Genomic DNA, 18,764 nt, shown 5'->3' with positions numbered 1-18,764 from the left:
CTAGAAGACTTCTTTACACTCAAGTTAAGATTAAAAAATTGATGACATTGGTTGGAACTACAGCATATAATTTAAACACTAAGCCGGGCTTATTTTGATTACTTTTTGTCTCATGCTTATAAATGTTCATGTCAAAGGCACCCACCCACTCGCGTGCCAGGTCCAGAATGCTCTGCCTTGTCACTCCTGGAAGAATGATGCCATCTAGCGGAGGAGTTGTCAATTCTTCTTCTGTCAATTAGAAATTGGAATATTTTCAAACTTTATATTAGCCATGCCTTATGTCAATAGCCATTTTAAAAAACTGTTTCTTGAAACTTTGCTAGCAATAAATATGAATATAATGCTGCTGTTCTGTATTGTTGAATTTCCCAAATTAATTCACACTTCAGGTAGATCTTTATTTTTAAAAAAGAGAATAAAAAGAAAAAAGAAAAGAAAGGCACTCATCTAATCATCTTTAATGTATCCTTAACCAGTAAAAACTGAGAAGGTTTTCCACTAACAAAAGGTAAGAGTTACAGAATGCTGTTAAGAAGAAAATTCTGAAGTTGAAATTTACTTCAGTGGATTAAACTGGTTAGTAATTAGAATAATGCAGATAGGCTCCTACTCAGGAACACCGGTCATCACCAGACCTTCTAAGAAAGCTGTGGAGGGCCCATCCCCAAGAAGCAGCCGCTCTTGTTTGGGGCAGTCACTGCTCCCACACTGCCCTTGGATAAGTCTCTCTATAGTAATTTTCAAACTGGTGGAGTCTCCATATCCTATATGGAGTTGCTAATGGCACACTCTGAGATTCAAATGTAATGGGCTCAGGATAAATTCAAGCATGCATGTGGCTACCAAAAAAAGAACCAAGGCCAAGACACTGGTCTACTTGAGAATGACCTCAGGCATTCCTAACCACCATGAGGGTTAGCACGGTGGTCCATCTATAAGAACCAGTGTGGTCTGCCACCCACACACACACACTCTCCTTACAATAGGAAATCTCTAGTAAGCAATATCTCCCTCACCTCCCCACCTCTGGTACCCAGGAATTGGAACCCAATGAGAAATTCAAACCTTAAATCATTGCTTTATAAAGATGTTAAACCTTGTAACAAATGATGTGTGGCCCACTGTGTGTTTACAGAACTCACAAGGTATGCTTGAAAGGTAGCAAAAGCTATATAGCAGTCACACTGATGTCTCTGAGCTCCCCCAAACTGGTATGCAGATAAAAGGGGCTTTAGAGATCACCTAGTGCAATCCTTGTATTATAGAAGAAACTGAGGTCCTAGAAAAATAAGTAACTTGCAAGACTGGTGACATGGCGGACAATCAGGACCAGAGCTTAAGTGTCCCAGCAGTGGGGTCTTTCTCTTTCCCTTTATACTGTGGTCTGGGCTTTCCTGCTCCACTGTGGTCACGTCAGACATCCCAACAACCAAGCTGTCTGAAAAACCCAAATGCTATATTCATCCCTCTGCCTGGCCCAGAGTGGTATGTTGTTTTTAAATAAAAAATAAATGAATAATCATCTTTGCTAGGATATAGCAATATAATTCTTTTGAATTCTGGGTCTAAAAATTATCTGTTGAAAATTGCTTTCTGGAAAGAGGAAAATTTGTTCTTGGAAATGTCCTTAGGGCTACTTTTCATCATGTTTAGAAATGTTGATCTCAAAATAAACATGTGTTTTGCAATAGCTAGCTAAACATATGAATGTATGGATCTACACGTATGTGAGTATACGTACACATACAGATAAACATACTTCCAGCGCCTCCGAATTGGACCTTTGCTAAACTTGCTGAGCTCTTAAGACTACCATAAAGGCAAACAAAAACAGCAGCCTTGCATGTGCAAATTCAGTTTTGTGAAATGTATTTAACACCCAACTGGAACCACTAGCCTGAGGTCAAGGAATAGAACATCTGCTTCTCTGGTTGCCAGACAGAGGTGATGACATGACAACATTTGGGTGAGAAATATTCATTTTCCTCTGCAACCACAAACATGTTTACTGAGAGCCAGAACTAGCTCAATTGCCCAACAAGAAGAAAACAGAGCCTATAAATGCAGCTCGTTTTTGACAGGGAAATCACTTTTAGGACCTGAAGAATTTAGAAGCAATATCAGCAGGATTTATCTGTGGCATCCCAAAGTCAAGCACTAATAGCAACCAGGAATGTGGTTTACATAAGTGCCCTAAACGCCATCAGCACAATTATTCATTTATTCAACACACAGACGGACCCCATTTAACAACGGTCTGACTTATAATTTTTAAAATTTTTTACTTTAAGATGGTATGAAAGTGATATGCATTCAGTAGAAACTATACCTTGAATTTTCGTTTTTTCCCAGACTAGCAATATGTGGTATATCTCTTGTGATGTTGGTCAGCAGCAGCAAGCCGCATTCAGCCACGTGATCACAAAGGTAAATAAATGATACTCTACAGTGTACCGTGTTGCCAGCGTTTTTTGGATATTGCATTCTGAGCATGTTTAAGGTAGTCTAGGCTAAGCTATGATGTTCAGTAAATTTGGTGCATTAAGTGCATTTTCGACTTATTGATATTTTCAACTTATAAGTTGAGGAGCATTTGTATATTCAGTGTCTACCATGTGCAGTTGGCCTATCTATACCCTATGGACACCTTATGAACAAAAGTGGTGTAACTCCCTATTTGCATTCTAAGGGGCACAAGCAAACAATTATTATGTTAAACAGTATGTCAGATTATGGAGAAAAAAGAGGAAAGGTGATAAATGCTAAGAGGTGGGGAAGTAGTTTGCAATTTTTATTAGGGTGCTCAAGGAAAGTGCTGAGCTACTGAAAATTGGCTGTGTGACGCAAAGACCTGAAGGCAGTAAAACGGCAAATGTTGCAGGCATCTGATGGAGGAGTGTTCCAAGCAAAGTTGATGTAATTCCTTGTTATCTAAGAAGGCTCCTGGGCCCTTCTTAGTGGACTGAGTAACATCAACACTCACTGCCTCGATCATTCTTCCAAACTAACTTTGAACTCAACCACAACTAAGTCTTACTCTCAAGGTGGCTCCAGTGTCAGTACAATGTAAAACTGTTTGTTCCAACAGTGGAAAGAAGTACGTGTGTTAAATTACTCACCAACAGATTAAAAAAAAAGATTTGAGGCTGTGTGATCTTACTACCAGGTTGCTGTTAATGGAATCAAAACCCACATGAGTCACAGGCCAAGTGCCACATAAAGCCACTGCACTTCACTGTACTGTGAACACAGATCGTCTACTTTATCTACCTTTCTTGGGCAGCCATCTTGTTCAGACGAAGCAGTAAGTGTGGGTGCTCATGGAAAGATGGCAGGTTATTACCAAAAGAACTCTGCATATACCTCCTGTTGATAAAGTTTGTGAAAAATCAGTATTTTGCTGATTTTCAATTTATTATTCTTTGTATTTTTTTAAAGCCACATGATTTAAGTCAAAGTCACTATGGAGTCACTTCAATGACTTCTTTTGCTTTTAGCCCAAAGATTACTCCTAACGCTCTTCTCTCATAGTACTGTCCAAACGTTCATTCCATTTCCTTTCTCTTTACCTCGAATTGTAGTTAATCTGTTACATGAACACCTTCAAATTGAAGGGACACATTCACATTAAAACTAAAGTTGTCACAGGCAACCATAATCTAAACAACAACTCTTAAGGTCTTGTATATTTTGTAAGAATCAGAAGACAAATTCACTCATTTCTACTCTGTTCTGACTTTTAAAAGCCATGGTGGAAATGGTCCATGCTTTTTGTTTGGATAAGGAGTAATTTTTCACCAGGACTGTTTCTGGGTTTTCAGTTAAATCATGCAGCTCTGATTCAGACTGTGCTTAAATCCTGACATCTCCCATCCATAAATAATGACACTGCCACTTCTATATGATGTAACTGTTTTTATTTGGGGTTGTGTGGGTTTTTTTTTTTTTTTGGATGGGAGTGAGGATAGGAGTTGGCAGATGGGAAGAATGAGTTAAATCAATCTATTATCTCTTGGTGCAGAATTCAACTCTGGTTGTCATCTTTCAAGCACAGCTTTTGATATATGTCACATGCGATAACTCAACTTAGAAATCAAATATTCCAGTAAAAATTTTGTTTTTAAATTGTGCCAAGTACAAACAGCAGGAATGGAAGAAAGAGCATGATTTGTACCTGGCTTTTCTTATGCCAAGGATTATCTATGGTCAACCCCAGGACAAGGTGTATTCACCATACCTTCTATTTATTCTACCTCTGACTGGAATACAAGGCTCATCTTATTAATCTCTGCAAGTAATGCTCGACTTAGTGCATAGTTCTGAAGTCAGCCACATCTGAATCACCATTTTCCTCTACTTGTAGCAAAATGACAAAAGAGCGATAGAGGCCACTCTAGGTATTTTAAAATAAAATTTTCATTTAAAAATTTAATTACAACCAATATTGAGACTTTATAAGTATTCAGAAACTTAACACTTTACATTTCTAGTCTCTACACCCAGTACTGTAAAATGAACAGCTTAAGAATGTTAACAAGCCTAAAAATGTGTTTTAAAAAATTTTTATAATTATTAAAATTATGATGGAAATAAATGAATGTTTGTATTTTTCCCTTATTATTGGTCATTTAATTCAATGCCACAGCCATTACCAACATTTTACTTAATTATTATGGTCTTTGTCAACTAATAATAATATAATAATATAGCAAGAGAGATAAGGAACATTGAGGGTAGTAAAGAAGTAGATTTTAATAGTAGACATATAATAGACTTGAATGAATCAAGATCTAAATATAATCCCAAGATAGAGCAGTATGTTCTTAAAAATAGTGCGCTTCAGTCAAATTGAGCTCCAGAGTAAATCTGGAAAGCTTCTGATATGTTATCAAAATACATATAAAGGGCAATAGTTATTGAAAGAATTATAGCAAGAGAGTAATCAGTAGACCATGTTTATTACTGTAGCATTTAATACAACTTAGTATATGGTAAATGACCAGTGAATTCATCTGAGACCTATCTCCAAATACAAGAGATTTCTGATAAGAAAAATGTTAAGACAGCAAAAGGGATAAGGTAGTAAATATTCAAATTGTGGAGATTTAAATTCCATAAACTGACATCTCAAAAATAAGTACATCTAGAATCAAAAAAAAAACAAAAAAACAAAAAACGAAACCTTTGAAAATTCTGTAAACCTAAACTCGTGTCTACTTGGACAGCAAAAGCACAGTAGTTCTTAGCCATTGGGTCTGTGGTAGTTATTCCCTTGTTCTAAGGTTCTAGTTCTTTTCTTTCCAATCCCACTGAAAATTATTGGCGGGGGTGGGCGGGGGGAAGGAGGGGTGTGGGGAGGCAAGGAGCTGAAATCTGAATAGGTTACCTCCATCTTCATTTATCCAGTAAAGAAAAAGATTCATAGCTCCAGCTTCCGTTATCTGAGTATTCTCTCCATAGAGCCACAGAACCTGCTGACACTCGTTATCCATTGCTTCACATAGGGCAAAGAGAGATGAGCCATAATTCCTTTTAAGAAAGAGGAAACATACTGATCATGAATATATGTTAACCCCTACTCCCCATCTTCCATACTAAAATACTCAAGTCTTTAATTCACATGGGTATGTAGTCAATCAACGTACTGTTTTTCATATGTGTGTATATACTCTCTAGTTTACGGTGTAACATTTAAACAAAGTCATTAGAGAACCTAAATGATCTAATGGCACTCATTTGAGAGAGAAAAATGAAATTGTGGAATTCTAACTTGAAAAGTAGAGATATGAGAACACAGGTAAATAGCCAAGTTAATAACAGTTTAAAGTTACTGTGTTTTTTCCACCTAACAAGCAATATTACATGAATTACTTCATTTAAGCCTCACATCAGTACTATGAGTCAGCCCCTATGATTATTCCAATAGTCAGATGAGAAACTGAGGCTTAGAGAAGTAACTTGTATCAAGTTACAGCAATTAAGTAGCACAACAGCAAGCCTGAGCTCTCTTAACTGAGACATTCCATATATCCAAGAAATGCCTATGCTCAATGCCTAAATTACCCAAAGGTGAAACAGAATGTCAAAAATCCTGATTTTAACCAAAAAAAAAATTCTGAAAGCCCATTTTCCTCAACCTGCACTCCTCATCTTGGATTATTCAAAATCAAAAGAAAATGGTACATCTTTCTGGAATAATATTGGTAATATCTTAAATTCATCTTTTATTAAAATTAAATGGAAAATTCTGGAGTATATTACAAGGTATAAATAAATATTTAAAATAAAACATAAGAGTCCTCAAATAAATGTAATACTTGCTTGCCTTCCTCATCCCCTGGTTCAGTTTCCTCGGTCTTTAGAGGACATTTGCAAACAAGTTCGAAAGCATTACCATATAACAAGCAGGTCTAGGAAATAAACCCTACACCCACCCATGGACTATGAAGCCCCAGAAGTACACAGAAACAAGCAGTCAATCAAGCATACAAAAATAACTACTACAGTCTATGGCCATGCCACTCTGAACGTGCCTGATTTCATCTGATCTCAGAAGCTAAGCAGGGTCGAGCCTGGTTAGTGCTTGGATGGGATTCCACCTTGGAATACCAGGTGCTGTAGGCGTTTAAAAAAAAAAAAAAAAAAAGCCAATAACTACTATCGACCATCAATGTTAATGTCCACAAAATACCCACCTAGGCCTTTGAAATGATCTCTTTTATGTCTGGGCAAGATTAAAATGTATAGTATTGTCTAAGCAAAAGTGTCAGTTAAGCATAAGAGCCATGTAGCACAGTGGCTATCTGCCATTCCTCATCCGTACTGCTTCCCTTCCCACTGTATTTGCTGTGGCCCTTCCCGTGGAGCAAAGTCATTACACTGGGGTTGACAGTCGTAGCATCTTGCCCCGTACAACTGAATTAAAGGGTGGGCATGTAATCTAAGCTGCTCATGTAAATCCTTCTTTGAGTTTATTCACTCATTCATTTTAATCTATGGAATGTGAAAGACGCATTTTCCCCCTTAAGAGGTAGTGGTGTCCTGTTTGCTAGGATGCAGGGGGTCTATCGTGTCCATGATTGCCAGCCTTCACAGAAGGCATCTGAAGTGGGAGAGCCCTCGGCGAACATGCAGATGGAAGCTATGATGAGACATGAGGGGAGGAGGGAACAAGGAAGGAGGGAAGGAGTGTGGGGTGCAGGACACATACGAGAGCAAAAGAAACTTGGCAACATGATTTGAGCCCTGAGCAAACCCACTGCTACCACCCTACTGATATAAGCCAATCAATCTGTTTTCTGCTTTAGATGGTTTGAGTTGGTTTTCTGAAATAATATTAACTAATAATCAAAATATTCTAGAAAGCTATGGGAAATAGGCATTAAACTACGTGGCTATAGCAACCTGGGGCATGACAACATTTACAAACATCAAGGTAATATAAAATGTATTTAAAAGATCTTCAAAATACACATATTAAAATGTAAAATTTCTGTTAATCTAAAGATGATACCATTCTTTTTTTATCTGTTTAATAAAAATAAGTCAGATAACCTTTATTCAGAATCGATGGTAAATAGGCAATAAATGAGTTAAATTATGAATACTTTTTAATAACAAGTATAAATCAGACTTTAGTGGGGATCCAGTAGGAAGACCACTGGTTTGAGGCCAGCAGGCCTAGGTGAATCTCCTGCACTTCTACTATTGAGCTATTTTGTGAACTTAAGCAAGTCAGTTAATATTTTTGCCTCACTGAATTCATCTGGCAAACAAAAGTACTTGCTTTATAAACTACATAGGGCTATGTGTTAAAAATAAAATAATAACAATAAAAGCTAAAAAACAGATTATATAAGCCTCGTATCCTAGTGAAATTAAGTTTTAAAAAAAACTATTATAATTGACTTTTCTCTAGTTCACAGACACAAGTGTTAAGATTTTACCATATTTGAAATAAATGATTTCTCTCCTAAGTAAATCCCCTTGATAAAAAAAGAAAAGAATTTTCACAGTGTGAATTATTTAGCTTTTGAAGAAGCTTCTAAAAACATACTCTTTTGAGAGTTTGGAAGAATGAAAAACTATAGTTTGTTAGCAATGTAAAGCTACTTGGGCAGGAAAGAATTAAAAACCTTAAATGTTTCAGCACGCTGAGAGGAAAACGAGTTATTATTTGTTTGGTGCTTATTTTACCGATTATGATGTTCTATAGGTGGCGGTTTTTCCTAAACACATGTTTTTCTCAAAATTCTCTCTTAGCTATAAACTGCATTATTAATATCCACACGGTGAGGGAGACCACGGTACACGGATCCCCTCTCACGTGCTGCCAATATTCAGAAGAGAAACACGTGGCATTGGAGGTCAGAGAAAAATGAAAAAGTGGGAAAACTGTATGAAAAAAATTTAATATAATTTAAAATAGAATAAATAGTTGGGAGATGAGATAGTAAACACATCTCTCCAGAAGAGTAAATTATATTATGTGAAATCCAACTGATTGTCCTAAGATAGAGTCCAGGAGGCGAAACAACAAAGAAAGCCTCATAATAACTGTCTGTTGAGAGGTTACTACCTGCCAGGTGAGGCAGGGCACTAGGTACATAACCCCATTATTTCATTGAATCATGTTAATACAACCCTAGATTTGATTATACTTTTGAGGATTTCCAGGAAAAGAGGACTTAACTGTGTAAGATCACACAAATATAAAAACATGGCTCCCAAATATCTCTGACTCCCAAGCCCATGCTTTTAACTGCTAGGTTATACCACATTTACTGAGAGCTTTCTATATGACCCATGGCCCTAGGTGCTTTATAGTATCTCACTTAATCCTCAGAGGTATGGTGGGAATTATTACCCTGATTTCACAAATGAGGAAACTGAGGCTTAGAGCAGTTAAGTAACATGAACGAGGCAGTTAGATTTTTAAGCCAGGTCTTTCTAACTTCAAAACTTGTACTCAAGTGCAGAATGAGAGTGCAAGAGAAAAAGGAAAAAAAAAAAAATTAAGGTGGGAGGATGGGCAGGCCTAATTCTTTCCAAATTAACTTAGAACCTAAGAAATTGCTTGGGAACAAAGAGGTTCCTATGATGAAAGACTTCATCACAGGGGTCAGAACAAGCTGTCCGGCTCAGGGCTTCTCAACTCTGGGGGCACATTTTAAACATTCTGATGCTCAGGAAATATGCCAGATCAAATAAACCAGAATTGCCGGCCATGGGACCAAGGTATCAGCAGTTGGTAAAGCTCTCCAGGTGGTTTCAGTTTGCACCCACGGGTGAGAACCACTGTGTAGGAACTTCAGCTGTGTGCCACTGTATTACTTTTCTCACATATATTTAGAAATGAAAGGATAATATCTTGGATGGCTTCAAAACAGTGGAGTAATCTTAGAATTTAAAAATGTCTAGGGTGACGTAGATCCTAAAAAAGGCTTGGAAAGGAAATGCTGAATTAGTTCGGTTTAGAGAATAAGCAATAATATACAAATCTAAGGTTGCCGCCAAATGGCCTCACCAATTACATAGGTTGATACTTGATGCAGAATCGTTTGTGTCCCTTGCACTTCTCCAGGTTAGAAGTATAGGAGTAGAGAGTTCTAGGACTTCTGGAAACAATAGTCCATCCTTTGGATACTGCCTTCCCACTGGCCATTTTTGTTTTTATTTATGAGATTCAATATTCTCTAAAACATTTTAAGTGAACTTCCACTGATCATGGTCCACCTGAGCTTAATGACTCAAAGTATTTTTTTAAATATAATTTATTTTTAAGATCAGTTTAGGATTACAGAAAAACTGAGCAAAAATTACAGAGTTCCCATATACCCTATTTCCCCACTTCAATTTCTCTTATTATTAACATCTTGCATTAGTGTAGTATACTAGTTAAAATTGATAAGCCAATGTTAATACACCTACTATTAACTAAAGTCCCTAGTAACATTAGAGTTCACTCTTGGTGAATATAAAGTATTAGTTTTTAATTGTCCTATAGTGATCATGTATTCTGTGATAATGCTAACAAACTTGCCTATATACCAGAACTAAAGATTTTCCTGCAATTTCTCAATGTCCACATGTTATCTTTTCCCTAGGCAGGTAGGGGGAGCTAGAAAGCAAGATTTAAAGAAGAAAAACTATTTCAAATTATTACTTCTTTGTGCACTCTAAGAGAAGTTTCGACAAAATACAGATGTTATGCAGTGGTGCATATGAAGAAGTCTGAATGAGTAAAAAAAGAAATTAAGAGAGTAAATAAAAGTCATTTCGACCTGGCTAGCCTAGGACATAGGAAGGAGTGAGTGCTCTAAATAAGAAGGAAAAGTGACTTCTCAGTTTAATTAACTCCATTAGAATTTCTCTATCCATTCAGAGAATGCAGTTGTTGAAACTGGGAACAGGGAAGATGGGACTTAGAATTTTATAATGTTTTTTAGGAAGAGGCGGGGCGGGCAAGAAAATAGAGAAAGACCACAGAGGGGTCAGAGCCAGCTGTCGCTGTCTCTCTCACACTCCAGAAGCACGTCATCTGATTCCCAGGAATTCCTGAATCTACGTTTGTACCCAGGCCCAGAAGACGGCCACTGAGTCACCTTCCAAAGACTGCTGCTGCCCCAGGTATGTGATACACATCAGCATTTGGTTTACACCAGGAGAAACCCACGCTGATTAACTCGGCTATTCCTGTTCAGCCACAGGGGTATTCCCCATTCACGGCCAAGTCCACCCTTGAAATTGTCTAACACTTTTCAAATGTTCTTTTATTTCCAGCCAGCTACATATGGCCTATGAGACTGGCCTGACAAAGCCAAAGCAGGGCTGTCCCTCAGCCAGTTGGCAGCAGGTATGGCTACAATCTGTGGCAATGAAGACAGCACTTCAGTGAAGCAGGCACCTTCCCCAGGGAGGAATCCTTGGAGCCAATTGAGGGCCTTGCTCCCGCCCAGCACCAAATGCTCTTTAATGCCAGACATCAGCCTGCAGCCAAAGGACCAGCATCCAGGGCAGTTCATTCAAAGCACTGATCCAATTCCCTGTTTTAGTTACGTATTTTAATTCATGCCTATGCATAACATTCAATGTTTCTCCCTTATAAAGGGCCGCAGGTTATCCTTTAAACAACTAGCACTTTTAAAAACACTGAAAGCTAAAAACACAAAACAAAAATGAGCATAACGGTGGGCATATTAACATATGCACTTGTATTGAAATGAAGTGTCACCAAAATGGTAGTGAGGAACTCTCCTTTAGACAGAAATGCAGACTGACTTACCCTCCCATCTTGCAGTCTCCAGTCCCACCTTTCCAGGCCCTTACGAACTTTGGATTGGCCCACAGGGACACTGGATCAAAGTTTCCTCTTGGAAAATAAGGTCCCACCGGGCTCAGGATTACAAAAATCAGGGCTTTGGTAGGCTTCTTGATTCCAAGAGAAGGCTGCAATAAAGTAAAAGTACACACAACTCTTAGTTTAACATGTAGGCGCCAGTCTTAAAATCTAAAATAGATCAGTAACTGTCTCCCAAAAGGGCCACCTGTCTGTCACTTCTAACATTAAGTCACACAAAGCCTTTTAAGAAGTCTTTTAAGAAGAAAACACCAAAAATGGAGTATTTAAGTTTCATTTTGCTTTGCTTTCTGAGTTGTTTTGATTTCAGAGGAAAAAAGCAAATGTGTCAATTTTGTTGTTGTTGTTGTTAGTAGGGTTTTTAGAGAAGTATATTTTTAAATTTTTAACTACTAGCAGCTATATAACACCTTTCCATGTTGCAATGGCTGGAAATTGAAAAAGGGAAGACATGATTTTAGTCTTTGGGGGTGAAACATAATATTTGCTTCTCTAACTTCCCCTTCTGTTTTCAGACCACTGAATGCTTAGTTTAGGACACGAAAGGGCCTCTAGCAGGTGGTGTGTGTAGGGGAGTGTGCCATTACCAGATCTCACTGTGACAGGTACCAGATAGCAAGTGGAGCTTTACTAGAGGCAAAGACACCAAACGAAATAAACATCTCTCCAAAAGGCAAAGGATGAAGGATTCAGGAACTTGTCTCATGAATGACAAAGACAGAAGATGGCCTTTCCTACAAACAATCATTAGCCAATACTGCAAAATCATACAAATTCCATTTCAGCACAAAAGCAGTTATAAGTAATTACTGTCAGTTGTTAAGGAAGAAAACTGAGGGACTGAAATTTTCGAGGGCCATATATCACACAAGGACAAAAAAAGGTCACTGAGCCAACCTGTGCCATTCGAGACCACAGGAAGTAAGAAAACAAGTCAGGAATATTGCATTGAGAGTCTCGGGATATAAAATGTGTCCAGTCTTCACTAGAGTCTAGAACTAAACTGGATAGGGGAGGAATCTGTCATGGAAAGAATGAGAAGAGACTCAGTTCCGACAGGGAAGGTGATTCCACCTGCATTTCATGTGAATATGAAGACCGAGCCTGGGTGCCCACAGGGCAGACAGACACCGGATGACAGGTAACCAAGTTAAAGAAATTAGTCAGCAAGCAACAGGTTTTGGTTTTTGGCTTATGTGTGTTTGTTCTTTAATAGTAGCTGAACAGGGCTACCCCCAAGTAAAAGAGTGAGAGACTTAAAGCTTCTTTTACCTCTTTGGGGTTCATTGTCTGGGAGAGAAAACCTCAGAATGTACACATATGACCTTCTTTCCAAGTTTTAATAAAAATATCAGTTAAGTAAGTACAATGATCCCTCCCTGTCAGAGGAGCTTTAAAGTTTAATATTTAAAAAAATTTTATGGACCCTCATATTGAGGAATCAAAAGAAGCCTCTCAACATTATTTAGAAATATGATGTGCAGGACACAGTCTCAGTAATTTATCTAGCTCCTAAGGTTCTGAATAAAACAGCTTATTTATGGACAATCTGATAAGAATTTTATTAGCTATCATATGATTGTCTGGACTTTTTTCACTCTAAACTCCAGCGTTTTTTGCAAACCACATCGTACTAAAAAAAAGTAACAATAACTCATCATTATGGAAATTTTTTTTCTGAGATAAATTTCATCCTATTCATTTCCTTCCCCCAATTTTAATTGAAAAACTTCCATATATTCCACTAGGTGGCAGTATAGAGAGCATAGATGGAAAATGGGGAATAATTCTATAAATTAAATCTATTTCTGGAAAAAAATCTCAATAAACTTTCAGTAATACGTTTATTCTTAGCACACAGGTAAATTACAGATTCGAGTGTTTCCATGCTGAGAGAGAATGTGTTTATGTGTACTAACATTTCATTTTCTAAAATTTAAGCACTGTTAACTTATGTTTCATGAGTACATCAAGTACTTGTGTTGATCACAACTTAGTCACCTTCATCCTTAAATGATTACTTATACTGATTGTCTTTTCATGAAAATAACTCTGTGACTTTACTGAAAATGATCTAACACAATGCTTTAAAAGAGAGAATTAAATGTAACTGCATCAGGAAGAGAGCTTGGTGATTGGGTTTCTGCCCTCAGGAACCATTATTTTTTTCTTTGTCTTAATTCTCCCTTCTGTCCTGGAAGACAATTTGAATTTGTGCCACTGCTGCGATTATGAGTAACATCTATTATAAAATGTTAATCAAATGGCATTAGCATAATTCTATCATGGCAAGGTACACTTCTGATCGAATCAAGTAAAAGTCATGCAAATAGAGAAGATATGAAAGACAACAGCTGACAAGTTGTATAAATCGATTTCAATAAGTTTCATTTCTTTATAAACTCTGATTTTTTATTCTTCTCTGCCAATTCTTTGATTATTGTAATACATAAGAAACCGAAGAGGGCTTTTTAAAAGCCCCATGGAAAATAAGGAATATAAAATCTCAGGTGCAGAGTATATAACTTCTCAAGGGACCACGATGAGTTTGAAATTAAAATTCTGATGTGTAACAATAGACACTTCTTACTTTATATTATATCTCACAGTTAAATACATATATGAGGGTATTAAATATGTATATATTTTGCACGTAATAACAAGACACTGGGTGTGATGAAAAACAGAGAGACATCACAGTGAAAAGTACCACTTATGTCTGAGTCAGTCAGAAAATTAGTTCATAAGAGTTGCCGGCACCTCTGCACCTCACTCTACTCCAATGTGGCAAAAATATCGAGCCTTAGAGACCGAAGGGTTCATCGAGTCTCTGATTGATGTTTTCCAAAAGTATGCTGGAAAGGATGGTAACAAGTGTAATCTCTCCAAGACTGAGTCCCTGACCTTCATGAGTACAGAACTGGCTTCCCTCATGAAGAACCAGAGGACCTGGGTGTCCTTGCTGCATGATGAAGACATTGGGCGTCAACAGCAATGAGCAGCTAGATTTACAAGAATGTCTTAATTTTACTGGTGGCATGGTGGTAGCTTGCCATGACTCCTTTATTAGTTTCCAGGAATATATTTGAGGAGGCCTGGAAGCAAGTCTCCACACCACCCACTTTCCTTCCAGCCCCCTCACCTCCAACACCATCTCTTCACAGATCACATATACCCTGAGCCCAGGGCAGCCACCATGCCGGGCTCCTCCTTCTGGTGGTAATAAACATTATCATTTTTTAAAACACCAGCACACAAAAGTTTATAAAGGCAGGATTTCAGCGGTAATCTGAACAATGGTAGAAAGAGCTCGGCAAGCTAAGAAAATCACACGTTTTAGCCCAGAAGGCAGAGAAGCACAGGAGCTTTGTGGAGACTAAATAATAATTCTGCCTGGGCAAGGCAAATAGGAGAGACAAGGAATAACATAATTGGGAATAACAGGGCAATATTTTTTGGAAAAAAATGGTATGACTTTTTTGTTAATCTTGCCATTTTTTAAAAAAGATGTTAGAGGAGAAAACAGTAAAGAATATTGGACTGATGGGTGCTCAAAGAGATGTGAAGAGAACCAGGGCCTTGAGTGCGTGTCACAAAAGGGGAAACAACTCCATGCAGTTGTTTTTGTAGGAAAATCTAGTTTGTTTGGTGAAAGATTTAAAAAAAAAAAAAAAAAACTTCAAGAATTATATAGTACTTTTTGGTTTCTGAGACAGTAATCCAATAATCTAGGAAGTTAACAATTATAATTTTTAGGTAGGAGAAACTGACATTCAAAACAAATGATTTGCCCAAGGCTTCACAGTAATTACACTCTAGATCCTCTACTCAGAGCTCTTGTTACAATATCAAAGTTTAAGAAAAAAACAGTGACGTCCCCGAAATTTCCTAACCTGAAGAAAGCTCAGACTGGGGCCTCCCTTCCCATTGGCAGTCACACTACGCATCCCATGCTCAAATCACAGGGAACCCTGTTCCCTTTCTCTTCCTCCTCACCTTGCTACCTCTAAACATTCTCCCCATTATGAATGAAATGTGTCTGTCCTTAGAATTTGTATGTTGAAGCCCTAACCCCACCCCACTCCCATGTGGCTGTATTTGGAGAGAAGGCCTTTAAGGAGGTAATTAAGGTTAAATGAGGTCAAAAGGGTGGAGTTCTAATTCTATAGGGCTGGTTATCTCTGTAAGAGGAAGAGACACCAGAGGATGAGCCTCAGCTCCTCACCCCGCCCCCTTTCTTTTTCCCCTGACAGAAAAGGCCCTGTGAGGACACAGTAAGTAGGGTAGGGACCTACAGGGAGGCCTCACCGGAAACTACCAGGCTGGCACTTTGGTCTTGGATGTCCAGCCTCCAGGACTGTGAGAAAAGAAATTCTGGTGTTTAAGACACCCAGTCTGTGGTGTTCTGTTATGGCAGCTGGTGTAAACTAAGACATCCCTGCCCTCCCCTATGTAATATAAACCCTTCAATGCCAATTTAAATATCATTTAAATGTCACTTCAGGAAATGAGACCTCTAGACAAGGATGTAGGTGCTTGTGTTATGTGCTATTATAGCGACCTGCACTTTATTACATTTAGGTGAAATGGTTATCACACATTCTTACAACTGCTTATTTAATCCTCCGCCTTTTGCTAATCTGTACACTCACTCCATGTGGTACAAGATCTTCTTTGTCCCCTATACATAGCATCGTACATTTTTATACCAGGTTTACTAAATATTTATCAAACAACTGTCCATTTTAATAAGATGTTTTCTAGGAAAACAACCTACATGACTGTTTACCATACTTGAATTGTTTTGATTTAATAAAAATCTTATGCTAATTCTAATATGTTGCATTGACAACATTTAGAAAATGCTCCTTTGTCTCTTGCCTGATTTCCTTTAGTGCTGGCCTCTAGACTAATAATTAAAATGTAGACAATGAAAGAATATCATCTGGGAAGCTAAAGTTCAGAATTTTCTGAAGCTTGCTATAAAATGGGTTAGAGATAGGGCTGAGTTTATTTGTTTTTCAGTCCTATTCAAAGAGAGAGATAGTATAGATTTAACACTTGACCAAAAGAAAAAAAAAAATCCTGAGCAGTCAACTCTTTTTTAGTTTTTTAAATGAGAATAATCTTAACAAGTTAAAAGAAAACTAAAGATAAGATGAAAAAGTCTAAAAGAATATAACTGTCTTACCTTATGTAAAGGCAGTGATGACTGCTCACAGTGTTAGTATAAGAATTAAATCAGATAATCTGTGGAAGGCACCCAGGGCCTGACTTTTTTCAAGCACTTTACAAATTGCAATTTTTATTATTGCTTTATAAATAACTGATAATAGTAATAGTAGTAAAATAAATTCAATATGTACCAACACATAGCTCATTAAGATGACATTAAGATGATTGTAGACATGACCATAGAACCAATTTCAACACTCAGGGTTAGAACTGTAAAATATGAGTACTTGGGAAAAAGACAAAGATTATTATGTGGATGACCTAAAAAAACCAGGTTGGTAAATTTGAATTCAATCATAAACAGAAATTTTAGCCTGGATTATTAAACTAATCAAGAACACCTGATGGGGAAATACTCAAGAGGAACCAGAATTGAGTCACCTTTAAAAAAACCATGCTTCATTTCCCTTTCTGAAATAACTCTAGATCAAAGGTAAGCTAACTTCAGCCTGTAGTCTATTTTTTAAAAAGTTTTATTGGAACATGTGTAATCATTTGTGTTACCTTATGGCTGTTTTTGTGCTACAAAGGCAGAGTTGAGAGTTGAGCAGCTACCTAACCCTTCACAGAAAAAGTTTGCCAGCCCCTTTTCTAGATGACAAGACAATGCTACAGGAGGCTTTTCCTTGTGCCAGGAATGGCCTCAAAATCAGGATCTCCTCACTGAGCTAGACCCAGCACTCAGACCGTGATTCCAACATGCTTGGTTCAATTGACTGGGCCAAGTACGGTGCTCAGCCTCAGAGAGACAAATAAGACCAACATAGGGAGCCGACAACTGCCATCAAGATGGATCCCAAATTAGCAACTCCTACCCACCTTAGTCAACCAAGTAAGGAACAGAACCCTGAGGGCACTAATAAGGGAAAGGATGTCACACTCAAGGGAAGAGCTTTCACAAAGACAGTGTTGTCTACAAAAGAAGTGTGTGTGGGAAACTATAAGCTAAAGGGCAAGGTGAAGGTGGGGTGTGTGGACGTTCCTCCACCTAGTCAAATATCACTGCCTGCTTATGCTATCACCCTTAAAAGTAGAACCACAATAGAAGTAGTTTGGGAAATCTTTTGAATATTTTAATAATCACTTTTCCCTATCTTCTGGATCATTTCTATCAGCTTAAAAATATGCCTTAATATTTCCCATCTAAAACAAACACACTCCCTTACCCACATATCCCACTCCAGGCATCCATTCCTTTCTCTGCTCCACTGTATAGCAGAATTTCTCACAAAATTCGTACATACCATGATAACCTCCCCTCCTCTCATTCTCTCTCGAATCCATCATATTTAGGCTTTCAACCCTACCACGTGGCTGAAATATGGTTCTCAATATCACCAAGAACCTCCGCATTGCCAGATCTGAGAGTCGGTTCTTAGGCCTCATCTCGCTGGTCCTACGGGCAGAATTTGCCACAGTTGATTATCGCTTCCATGTTCTTCACCAAGTGCACCAAGCCCTCTCTGGTTTTTCTTTCCACCTTACAGGGTACTTCTCATACTCAGCTGAATCCTCCATATGGCTCCCTTTCTTCTAAATGCTGGCTTGCCCCAGGGCTTAAAGACTCATCTTTACATCATTATCTACAGTTCTTCCCTAGATAACTTCACCCAGGCCCTAGGCTTTAAAGGCATTTGATGTTAATTATTAAAATGTATCATTTAAATTCCAAACTCTCCCCCAATTTATAAATCTACCCATCTATTTGATATCACCAGCTTAAATTACCATGCTGAAAAATAAACTGACTCCACCCACCATCACGCTAACAAATAAACAAAAATAAACCTTCTCCCTCACTCTTCCCTGTCCCAACAAACGCTCACTATCTAGTTGCTTTGGTCCAAAGGAAAATCTGATATCTCTCCTCTTAAACGCACATCCAATCTACCAGCAAATTGCGTGAACTGCAATAAATATCCTTGAATATGTGTCTTTATGTGCAGTAGGAGATATGTCTATAACATATATTTCTTCAAGAAAGCCTACATTTTTAAGATTCCCAAATTTATTTTTTCTGCTTTACTCGATTTACCAAAAACTGCTCTAATGTTTGTTATAGCAACATAATGGCTGATCAACAGGACACTGGTTATATGCTACCATATTACACAGATTCTAAGATGTCCATTATTGTTCACATTAATTTAACATGTGTGAAATCTGG

General features: G+C 37.8%; 1 protein-coding gene and 1 pseudogene across 6 annotated transcripts in view; one reads left to right on the top strand and one right to left on the bottom strand.

Moving 5' to 3' along the window:
• The window catches only part of BCAT1 (branched chain amino acid transaminase 1), a 73,898-nt gene that overhangs the window by 17,218 nt on the left and 37,916 nt on the right, over positions 1–18,764 (bottom strand). For all 6 annotated transcript variants that reach the window (XM_016119289.2, XM_016119292.2, XM_016119286.2 and 3 more), the window contains exons 6-8: positions 11,288–11,451; positions 5,390–5,532; positions 146–231 (exon numbers count right to left, since the gene is read on the bottom strand). In XM_016119289.2, coding sequence (XP_015974775.2) covers positions 146–231; positions 5,390–5,532; positions 11,288–11,451 — 393 coding nt within the window. The remainder of the gene's footprint in view (positions 1–145; positions 232–5,389; positions 5,533–11,287; positions 11,452–18,764) is intronic.
• Positions 6,509–6,627, top strand: LOC118614629 (annotated as a pseudogene).

The sequence above is a fragment of the Rousettus aegyptiacus genome, unplaced genomic scaffold (assembly GCF_014176215.1).
Source record: "Rousettus aegyptiacus isolate mRouAeg1 unplaced genomic scaffold, mRouAeg1.p scaffold_m13_p_2, whole genome shotgun sequence".
Taxonomy (NCBI): Eukaryota; Metazoa; Chordata; class Mammalia; order Chiroptera; family Pteropodidae; genus Rousettus; species Rousettus aegyptiacus.
Note: the sequence above shows the minus strand (reverse complement) of the source record. Positions and strands in the feature narration are given on the sequence as shown.